Raw genomic sequence first — 12,193 nt, 5'->3', positions numbered from 1 at the left:
ATGTGGCCACCGCGACTGGCACGTACATGACGTAATCTGGAGGTCCAATTTTCACACACTCTTCGCAGTACATCAGGCTGTATGTCGGCAATAATGCGTCGAATATTGGCTTCCAAGTGCTCAATTGTTTCTGGTTTATCGGCGTAGACGTGCGACTTGACATATCCCCAGAGAAAATAATCCAACGGCGTCAAATCGCACGAACGCGGTGTCGAGTTAACAGGGCCATTGCGTGAAATTACTTGGTCGTCGAACGTTTCTTGCAGTAAATGAATTGTGGCATGCGCTGTATGACAGGTGGCCCCGTCCTGCTGAAACCACATGTCTGCCACATTCATGTCTTGCAATTGAGGCACGAAAAAGTTAGTAATCATGTCCCTGTACCGCGCACCGTTGACTGTCACTTTCTGACCAAAATCATTTTTGAAGACATACGGACCAATTATTCCACGGGCCCATAGAGCACACCACACGGTCACCTTTTCTGGATGTAATGGTGTTTCGACAATGGCTTGTGGATTACCATCACTCCAAATGCGGCAATTTTGTTTATTGACATAACCATTATGAGCACCGTAAATTGCACGTAATTCTCGATGAGTTTGTCGAACGGAACCATGATTTTCAAAATAAAGTTGCACAATTTGCAACCGTTGCTTCGGCGTGAGTCTATTCATGATGATTTGCCAAACCAAACTAACCTCGAAAGAAGTGGGAACTGCCTTCTATGCTGTCACAGAAAACAGTGTTGCCAGTTTAAAGTTCTCCGCCTCTAAAAAAAACACCCTTTATAAGAAGTTCTTCTGAAAGAAAAGAAGGAAGGAAGAAAAGTTGTGCATCTTAACACAAGGAATATCTTGACTAGCTCTAACGCAACATATCAGAGGGGAAATGGTTGTTAAACTTGGCATTTTGCCTGTACGAAACAAGGAACTACCCCATTATATCCCATTTGTGCACTACAATGATGATGCCAGAGGAAAATGAGTGGGGAGGCAGAGAGGTGGAGCAGGAATATTTTAGAGAGGCTGTTACATTTAGTCATCATCCTTCGCCATTTCTTGCCTCTGGCTGGGTCGGCATAGAAGTCAAGCCTCTCCATTTTTTCCTGGTCTTTCACTACTCCTCTCCTTCCACGGTGTTCCAATCTTGTCCTCTTCTCCTAACACACTCCACTATCTGCTCTTTCCACAGACATCTTGGTCTCTCCCTTGGCCTTATTCCCACTCCTTGTGCATTGTAAGCTCTTACTGGTAGTTTTTCTGCATCCATCTTCTTCATGTGTCCAGACCATCTCATCTGTGCCTGATCTATCCTGTCCTGGAACTTCACCACCCTCACTGTCTGTCTGCTCTCCTCATTCCTTATTCTATCCCTTCTAGTCTTCGCCAATATACTCCTTAAAAATTTGATTTCCACTCCCCTCCCTGCATCACTGTCTCACTCTGTCATTGTCCAAGTCTCTGTTCCATACATAATTATTGGCACATGGCATGTGTCATATATTATCTTCTTGCATTTCATAGGTACATCCCTGTTTCATATTAATCTTCAAACACTTGGATATAGTCCACCACCCATTTGTCCTCTTCTGTTTACCTCCTCATCTATTCTTCCAATTCTCTCAATTATGCTTCCTAGATATTTGAAACTCTCCTCCACTACCCTCAACTCTTCCATGTCCATCTTTATTCTTGGTATATTTCTGGATCTGTTTCTTGTTGTTATTAGCACCTCACTCTTTTCTGTGTTGAATTTCATTCATGCTCTTCTGATTTCCTCCTTCCAACTATCAAGCTGTCTCTGTACTTCTTCTTCCCTGTTTCCCCATATTACTACGTCATCAGCGAACAACAGGGCCTTCATCTCTTCCTCTCTTATCTTCCTCCCCACCTCTTTGTTAATTCATCCATCGTAATTTTGAAGAGCAGTGGGGAAAGAGCACTTCTATGTTTTAGTCCATTACTTTTACTGAACCACTCTGTTGTTCCCACTGGTATCTTCACACAGCTCTGGTTGGCTTTGTATGTGCTCTGCACTCTACACAATACTCTTCCTCTGCTCCTTTCTCTCTCAGAGTCTTCCAAATCTTTGTTCTGTCCATGCTATCATATGCCTTTTCTATATCTAGGAATGCTATCGTAAAAGAACCGAGTGGAGTGACAAAAAACTCCAAAACTGCTCTGGCTCAAATACTCTTAAACACACTACATTTTCAATGTTCAGTAGAGGTTTACAACACAGGTTTTTCTGATCACTTTGCACAATCATTTAAAATTTCCATTCCTTTCTCTCACAAAAGAAATGGAACTGAAACCACAACTGAATACATAAAGAAAATAATTTTTAATGACAATAATTATGTCTACTTCAACCACTTACGTAGTAAAGAAAACTGGAAAGATATACAGGGTGAACAGAAACTATAGGGACAAACTTCAGGAGGTGATTCCTGACAGGAAAAGGAATAAAAAAGTTCATATCAACATATGTCCGGAAATGCATATTTGCCAAGGTAGATGGCACTGAACAACGACATCATCCTCTCATAACAACACTCACAGTGTGCTTTGTTGTGTTGTAAATTGTGTGATTGGAGCTACGTCGAAGCACCATGGTCCATTATTCATACCAGGAACTAGCCGAGATTGTTCTCGTATACGGTCAAGTAGATGGAAACGGTCGAGAGGCCACACGGATTTATCGAGCCACGTACCCGGACAGACAGCACCACTGGGGACTTTCATACAGGCGAACATGGACGGCAGCCGCGGCATGCGCATACACCAGATCTGGAGGAACATGTGCTAGATGATATTGAGAACAACCCCAGTACAAGCTCCAGGCAAGTGGCTCGCCAGCATGGTGTAAGCCAAGCGACAGTGTTGTGTATCCTACATGAAAATCGCTACTATCCCTATCACCTGAAACGTGTGCAGGGATTATCACCTGCAGATTTTCCTCCAAGGGAACGGTTTTGTCGCTGGTTTTTGCAATAGGCCACCACCATATTGGGTTTTCTGTCGTTAGTCCTCTTCACCGATGAAGCGACCTTTGATAGAGATGGCATTGTCAACCTACACAATCGTCATCTGTGGGCTACAGCCAATCCTCGAGGAATGGTTGAATCGTCTCATCAGCAATGGTTCAGCATCAATGTTCGGGCAGGGATTATTGGCGACCACCTACTTGGACCATTTGATCTTCCACAATGCCCTTAACAGAGAGACGTATCTGGAATTCCTTCAGAACACTCTGCCTCTTTTGCTTCAGAATGTGCATTTGGCAATACGACAGGTAATGTGGCTGATGCATGATGGAGCGCCAGCCCACTTTCGCATTATTCTTCGTCAAGAACTCAAACACATTTTCCCCAGAAGATGGATTGGAAGAGGCGGCCTTGTGGCATGGCCCGCAGGATCACCAGACTTAAATCCCCTTGCTTTTTCCTTGTGGGGGCATCTGAAAAGAGTTGTGTATGCTGAGCCAGTTCCTGATGTGCAGACCCTTGAAGAGCGTGTCCATGTAGCCTATGACGCTATTCGGGTACAGGCTGGAACATTCGAATGAGTGAGGCAATCCATGATGTGACGTGTGGACACTTGCATTGCATCCCATGGAAGCCACTTTGAACACATATTGTAACATGGAAAAAAGTCATGCCATGTAATGTGTACCAGTACTAATTGCTTTATTGCAGGCTCACCGTCCATTGCCGGACATATGTTGATATGAACTTTTTTGTTCCTTTACCTGTCAGGAATCACCTCCTGAAGTTTGTTCCTATAGTTTCTGTTCACCCTGTATATGAGTGCAGTACAGTAAATCAGGCATTTAATAAATTCCATAATACTTTTTCCTATTATTATGATATAGCTTTTCCAAAATAACAAGTTAAGAAACAAAATCAGAAAGACAAATCATGGATCACAACAGGTATAAAAACATCAAGCCAAAAAATGAGATTCCTTAACAAATCCAGAAAAACTACAAACATAACTAAAAATTTTGAAGACTATTTCAGTAAATATAAATCAATATATAGAAAAGTGCTCCAAGCAGTAAAAAAAATGCACAATGACAAATTAATATCAAACAACTCTAACAAATCCAAAGCTATGTGGGATGTAGTAAACAAAGAATTAGACAGAAACAACGGAGTACAAGAGAACATTCACACTGCAGCACAAGGAGTTAACCATAAAAGACCCCCAGGCAGTGTCAAACATGTTCAACAAGTACCTCATTGAATTAGAGATAAGCAAACTAAAACCAAATCAAACCTATTCACAAATAAAGGTAAAATCCTGTAGCACATCAATGTACCTACAACCAGTCACTGAAAAGGAAATGGGAAACATCATTTCAAATATGAAAAGTAAATGGTCCACCAGTCTGGATGATATACCTTTTGACAGTCATAAAGAAAAGTCTTACCAATATCCTTCATCCATTGTGCTATCTAGTCAACCTATCCTTCTCCACAGGAGTTTTCCCCGACAAATTAAAGGTGGCAAAAATTAAACCAATATACAAAAAGAGGGATAAGCACAACATAAGTAACTACATACCCAAAGCATTACTCTCCCCTTCTCTAAAATCAGAAACTGCAATGAACAAACAATTGACAACCTTTTTTAAAAAAGAACAACATAATTTCAAATTCACAACATGGCTTTTGGAAAGGCAAATACATAAATACAGCAATATTTGAATACATAGAACATGTCAGAACATACTTAGACAACAGAGAACAACGCGTTGGACTATTTCTAGGCTTAAGAAAAGCTTTTGACACAGTATCGCATGACCAACTCACAAATAAACTAAACCACTATGGTATAAGGTGGTTGGTAAACTCATGGTTCAAGTCCTATTTACAAAACCACAGTCAAATCGTGGAAATCTTACATACAAAAAACACTTCTGTATCTGCCTGCCTTTCTAAACCTTGTAAAGTATCATGTGGAGTCCCCCAAGGCTTGATCCTGGGACCAATTATATTTATCATATACATAAATTACTTGTCATCAAACTTAGAGCCAACCAAAACAACTTTATATGCTGATGACACAAGTATAGTGCTGACTGGCAAAAATGAGCAAACACTTAATTCTAACACCAACACACAACAGACAGATTTTCAGAGTGGTTCAGCAGCAACAAACTAACAATAAATAAAAACAAAACGGTAGCAATAAAATTCCACCACCCAAGAAATAAAATCAACAACATATCAACTGTAAACATAGAAAATGAAGACATTAAATTTGAAATTTCCACAAAATTTCTGGGCATATGGATACAAGAAAATCTCAATTGGGACACCCATATTAACTATCTAGCAGGAAAATTAAGCAAAATCATATATGGCATAAGAATCATGAAAGATATAACAGAAAAAAGCACAACAAAAACCCTATATTTTAGTCTGTTCGAATCGCAACTCACATATGGCATTATATTCTGGGGAAATGCAGCAAACAGCACAAAAGTATTTACAGGAAAAAGTATTAAGAACTATGATGGGAAAGAAATGGAATGAACCATGTAGGGAAATCTTCAGGGAACTTGACATTCTACGACTACTTTTATGTATAGACAGTAAAACTAATACAAGTACACACCTCCAAGCATAAATCTGTAATAGGATAAGGTATCATTTCATTGTATTTATATTACATTATTATATTTCATTGTATTAGTATATTGTAATGTTTGACTGACATGTCCAATATCACAGTATGAAAATGCAAATGTGATTCATGGATGAAATAAATCTAAATCTAAAATCATTTCCATACTCGTAATGCCTTTCCTGTAATTGCCTTATGGTGAATATCAGATCTACTGTTGATCTGCCTCTTCTAAATCCATACTGTTCCTCTCTCATGTTCAGCTCTGTTACTTCCCTTATTCTTTTCTCTAATATTTTCTCATACACCTTTGTCAAATTTAGTATACACTTAAATACCACACAATAGTGCATACTTGTGCTGAAAGAGCTTCTATTTATCTACTTTATTTTTTTCCTGTGGGGCAGTAAGGGCCTGGACTGGTTGAGGGGGGTGAGTGCCTCCTCCCCTTGTCTCTCTCTGCCACCAACACTGGTGCACTAAGAAAATACAGTCAATTTTTATAGAGCAATATGTTATAAAATCTTCCTACATGTTACATTAGCCGCGATGGCTCAGTCGGTAACGCGTCTGACTACCATGCTCAAGGTCCCGGGTTCGATCCCCGGCCGGTTCAAATCCGCGAACTTTTCTAACGTTGGAAGCAGCTCCGGCGCCCACCCAGCATCGAATAACATGGGTACCTGGGGGAAACCCTGGGGGGTAAAGGCGGTCAGGGGCATGATGCTGATCACATCACCCCACTCACGACCGGATCAAGAAAGTGTGGGGCGTTACCCCCACACCCCCTATACGCCTTCATGGCGTAGTGCTAAGCACAGGGGAGCACTTTACCTTTTTACCTTTATGTTACATTTTAAGTTTTGTCACCGTTATTTCCTGAAAAAAAGTAAAATTGAGGTTCTGCTTTATTATGTGCAATTTCCCCAGCTACGAAAATTATCCTAAAACATCCCACCGCACTCCAGCTGTCCTAAAGCTCAAGCAAACATCCCGCGCCTAACAATTTCTACTGCAAGCATTTTATTTTGCAATACCTTATCGATTTACATATTGGTCGAGGCATGCATATTTTGTTTTTGACAGAAACATGAAATGTGAAATAACAATGTTCACTTTTCATGTTTTTGAAATGTGGAAGTTCATTTTGCTATCATGTTTGAACAGAAAAATATGAAATAAACTCTTAAACACCAACCAAGATCGCCAAAGCCTGAAACATGAAATTGTCTAAATCCAGACGCAGTCAGTGGCTGTCATCAGACAGAGGTTTCAGGCTGCAACAGGAGTATCCATTTCAATTGGAACATTGCGAACAGAGGCCCACCACCTTGGATCAGACAGAGGAGCTGCACATAATCCCCATGTCACGAAGACCAATGAAGTCCAGAGGCTCAAGTATTGTTTGGACCTTTACAATTGACCCTGGAGCAATTGAAAATGGTTTTGTGGAGTGGCGCGTCAAGATTGGTAGGCTAGTATGTGCATGGCAGCTACCCAGGAAATGCCTTCTACCAGAGTGCATACTGCCCACCAAGATATTTCATGGTGGTGGCATTATGGTGTGGGGGTGCTCATGTACTACTGTGTGGGACCATTGGTGGTCATTTGTGGCAGCATTAACTCACAGTACTGTAATACATGGTGCTCCAAATATTGTGCTGTTTTTATGGAATGAACCCCTGTTACTACAAGGATGTCAATGCCAAGTGCCATGTAGCTGCTGTGATATCCAGACAACAATGTTCAATGCTTGAATTGGCCTACCTAGAGTCCTGACCTTAATCTCATCAATCACCTTTGAGATGAATTGGACCAGCAGGTGAGGTCACAGGAGATGCGACCAATGTCCCTTGCCAACTTGTCTGAGATTTTGCAACAGGAATGGCAGAACATTCCAGAGGACATCCTGCACATACGTACTGCATGGACCGCATACAAACATTTCAGGTAGGTGCCCAATTACTTTTTTGTAGATAGTGTACATTAAATTATAAACTATCAGTAGTAGGGGAAAGTCTTACAGTACCGACAGGCTTACAGTTCTCACTTCCACTGATAGATTGCAGGGTACTACAGCGACAAGTGGAGGGATCCTGTAGTCATACCTTACATAGTTCGGGCACGATGTCTTTTGTTCAGTAGTTAGGGAACTGAGAGGCGTTGAACAAGTTTCACAATATTTTGAGTGAGAAAAGTTATCTTTATGATACCATTGGTTCTTTCTAAGGTAAGTCCATCATGTGTTTTGCAATGCTTGTGCAAGGTACATGTGTTAGGTTAATGTTTATGGTAAAAGTTATGTAATATATTCACTACATGGTGTGCCATCACCTGCAAGTTAACAACAAGTGTGTCGTCCAGTACCGACCACCCCATCGTTGTCCAGTACTGACCAATATTAACTGTAGAAGAAAATGTGGTCTAATTTGAAGATAGTGGTCAGATCCTTTATTTTTTATCATTACAGAGGAAAATGACAACACTGAAGGAGAGGAAAATAGGAAATTGGGCGGAAGCAGTTATGAAGGTGGCTGTAGATGAAGGAATTCCTAAAATTTGCATATGATTTGGCAGAGCATCTAAAGCTACCTCATCAATTTAAGTATTGCATATCACAATAATACAAAATATAGTTATTAGAATTGGGCAGACATTACTAAGGTAAATGGTTTCTTGTTTTATTGATTTTAATAATTGTTTTGTATTTCACTGTCGTCCATATTTGGTGGTCGGTACTGGACGACATTTTTCAGTCTGTCGAAAATAATACATTTTTATTTTTCTCAATATGTAGCTATTTATAAGTAAATATAAAACATATAAAATCTTTTTATAGCAAAGGAATTCTGGAAGAATATAAAATTGCTTTGAAATTCACAGTTCTTTCCCTTTAACAAAAATTATAATCAAAATACTTAAGGTGGTCGGTACTATATATTATAGAAACCTGCCTCTTGAAATCACAGAACAAAGTTTCCAACTTTGCAACTATAGAACAAACCTAGTGCACAAGAGTACTCATACTACAGTGGATACCTAAATATTACCAAGCAAAGTGCCCATCAAAATTCATCCAATTTTTGTCTTACATAAGAGAAATTACTTTTAGAAATGGAATTGAGTTGAGACGGGTAGTGTAGAGCTTGTCAACTGCTTCCTTAGCATTTTATTAAAATTCTTGAACTTTCCAAAGTGGCTGAACAAGGTGATGCAATTTGCCTGGTAATATGTATTTATTATTTCATTTTATCTCACTGTGCCACAGACCCGTAGCCAGAATTGATCTCCAGGGGGGGTCTCATGGGTTATCAGGGGGAACTTTGTAAATCAAGTCCATTTTTCAAAAGTTTAACAATGTTAAATGAAGGTAAATTATGTGTGTGAGGGGAGGGGGTCATTAAGTTACATAAAGTTTAGAAATATCACACAAGTACTACATTTTTCTATATCTTTTAAAATATCACTTGAGGTGTTAATTGGCTGCTACTGAAATCATCCCTTACTACACACTCCATACTATGTTTGATGATACAGATATTTATATTACTCAAGAAAAAATGGACAATATTCAATCATAGTGCCTACCGAACATTCCACTCCCCGACCGAAACAATAAAACTCCTCTTCGTTCCCAAAACTTGGGAGCTGTTAACCTTTGACGAAGATGTGGAGGGAATTTCCATAATGACATCAAAGTCATAGATTTCTGTATAAATGGGAGGTCGTAACAGGGGCAATGAAGGTACAGATAATTTGATTGAATTTGAAATTGAAATTTTTGGGTTCATCAGCACTTAGGCTATTTTGCACCCATCATGTTATGCGGAGTCCAGCCCCTTACCATAACATATAACAAAACTAGTGTCGCATAAATAAAATCTTAAAATATTCTGACCGGCTAAATGCTGAGGCTGTAAAGGGGCACTCAGCACACATAAAGACAATAAACAGGACAACATACAGAATTATACTGGCCATAGTGCCAGTCACCATAGCCTCGTTAGTCTGCAAAAAGCAGTCCAGGCTGTACTATGTGGAAGTGACGTTGACAATTAGGTGTACTACATGGAAGAATCACCCCTTGCACTTCGAAGGTACAGATAAAGAAGCTCCCCTGTGAATGAACTTCCTGAAGTCTAGAGAAGAGAATCTCCTAAATACTTGCCGCTACTTAAGACTTCTTATAAATAAGATGAACGAATGTAATAGCTCCTGTTCATGCTCCCTGAATTTATCCTTCACCAAAGTTGTGAGCAAAATAATTTCTGTTGTCTACATTTTCACTGCAAACAAATTACTCAAAATAGTTTTACCTAATGTCAAGGGGGCTGACCTCAGTGCCAGGGGGAGCTGATGGTAGTTCCAGGGACGCTTAGCCCACCTGGCCCCTGCCTGGCTACGGGCCTGCTGTGCCACCATTGTGCACTAAGGAAATATGTATAATTTCGTATGAAATAAAAGCTATGTTGCTGCAGTTATAATGTACTTGATTCATCTGACTAAGATATAGCTTCAGTTCTAACCTATGCTTTTTCACATCAATTGAGACTGAAATAATATGCGTAAAATGCTAAAGTGAATTTTAAATCAAAATAGCATACAGGCCCTATCAAAACTCTTACTTTACGTAAACGTTGGATACATTTCTGTATGCAAGTCTTCCATAATTTAATGTGTCAGGGAAGTTGTATTATGCAATAAAACCTGATCCATATTTGACTAGGTTAAGTTACTCATTCGTAATTCCCAAATTTCCTCATGATGCTGGGTGGCCACTGGTCCCATACATAGGCCAAAATCTCAAGAGAAAAGATGTTATGCTTCCCCAAGGTAACTCAAACATGTGCACGTCCCATAGTTGGAGTCCAAAGCCTGGTCTCTTAGATCGCACAGCCACGGTGCGGGACATATTATTGTAATTAAAGATGTAAAAATGTAAACTGCAAACACTTACCCCTTCCATAATATTAACTGAATCTATAACAAATGACCTCAGATTCACTGAAAATATGACAGGCTTTCCTGGAAAGAAATTCAAAGTATCACTCACTATTCAGTTCACAATGTACGTATATAACAATAATATAGTGTGTAATTGTGCTGAAAAAGCCATTTTCCGAAACAATTGCTGTCATTTGTAAATGGTGAACCATTGTAACTCGTTACAGTATATATGTATATATCCAGTGCTTCAAGTGAACATTGCTAGTTGAGGCACCGTCGTACGCAGAGGCTGGAATTGTAAAGTACATACTTGCTTTCTAGGGGGCGGAATAAACTACAAGATATTTCATATTTTTAGAACTTTCCACTCTCAAAAATTGCAATCGGGAGCAATTTAAGGGGGTGGGGTTGCATTTATCACTGTTTCTTCCCAGAGTTCTTCACTGCTATTGGTTGAAAATTGTGATTTTCTCAAAATTTTGGAGGGGGCTGTAGCCCCATCAGTCCCCCCCTCTGGGTATGCCAGTGAGTTGAGGTGATGTTTGGTCAAGCCTTGGGTCTAGCTGGAGAGAATATCCTATGGTGACAGTGATACAGCTGGGAGGATGCTTTATGAAACTTTTGCTAGCTGGGGTGATATTTTGTTATCTCTCCCGGAATTACAGATTTACTTATTTAAAATTATCTATATAAGTAGTAGCTCAATTCATGGTAACTGCCCATCTGGCTCTTTGTTCTATCCTTTTACCATACAATATACAGAGTGTCCTCATATAACACAGACTTTCATAGTGTGTAGGGGACATTGTGTGGAACAACTTTTCTTGGTGACATTTTGCTTATTGAGACCTCGTTTTAGTCTTATGGGTCTTTGAATACCAGGATTTTTATTCTTTATCTATGAAACCACAGATTCATGGTTGCTCCTTAATTTATTTATTTATTTATTGTTGGAAAGCACACTGAATGTGTTACTACTACTAATAATTGCAACAAAACCTTGTCAGTGTTAAATAATAGAAGTCAAAATAGAAAAGCAAAAATATACATTGATAGAAATAGATTGATTTTGTTTATTTTACTTTGTTTTTTGCCACCTTTGGCTAATCACAAAGATGAGTTGGTTTGAGTTGGTGTTTTAGTCCACTTTATGCACAGTAAGGCTAATTGGGACTGGACCTACAGTTTAAAGTGGGATCCGAACCACTTGTGCCTCCACCGGGTATCGAACCCGGAACCCCTTGATTACAAGGCAATGACGCTACCACTGCGCCATGGGAGAGGCCCTTAATCACGAAGATGAGAATGGATAGTTATAAGATAACTATTGGGTTGGTGCGAATGAAATGTCCGGCTCAGGTGCGTCATTGCCAAAGGCCAAAAAAATCAAAACTGCAATACCTGGTTAATCAAAATAGTCGCCGTCTGCAGCCACACACTTTTGTCATCGCTCAGCCAACAATTGGATTCCATGGCGAAAGAAGTCTGGAGTCTGCGACGCAAAGAACTCCTTAACGGCATGTTGCACCGCCCGATCATCAGCAGCAAAGGTCTTCCCTGTCAGGAAGTGATCGAGATGCCGGAAGAGATGGTAGTCAGTGGGAGAGAGG

The 12,193-nt window shown here is 39.8% G+C and overlaps 1 protein-coding gene across 1 annotated transcript in view; it reads right to left on the bottom strand.

Annotated features, from left to right (window-relative positions):
* Nucleotides 1–10,656, bottom strand: part of LOC145998624 (glycine receptor subunit beta-type 4-like) — a 28,716-nt gene extending 18,060 nt beyond the window's left edge. Inside the window, exon 1 of the mRNA XM_083135081.1 lies at nt 10,594–10,656. Coding sequence (XP_082991207.1) covers nt 10,594–10,602 — 9 coding nt within the window. The 5' untranslated portion in view covers nt 10,603–10,656. The remainder of the gene's footprint in view (nt 1–10,593) is intronic.
* Nucleotides 10,657–12,193: the final 1,537 nt, after the last annotated feature.

This window comes from Lepisma saccharinum, chromosome 14 (assembly GCF_977018435.1).
Source record: "Lepisma saccharinum chromosome 14, izLepSacc3.1, whole genome shotgun sequence".
In the NCBI taxonomy this organism is placed as follows: Eukaryota; Metazoa; Arthropoda; class Insecta; order Zygentoma; family Lepismatidae; genus Lepisma; species Lepisma saccharinum.
The sequence above is the reverse complement of the archived record's forward strand: the minus strand, read 5'-3'. Positions and strand labels throughout refer to the sequence as shown.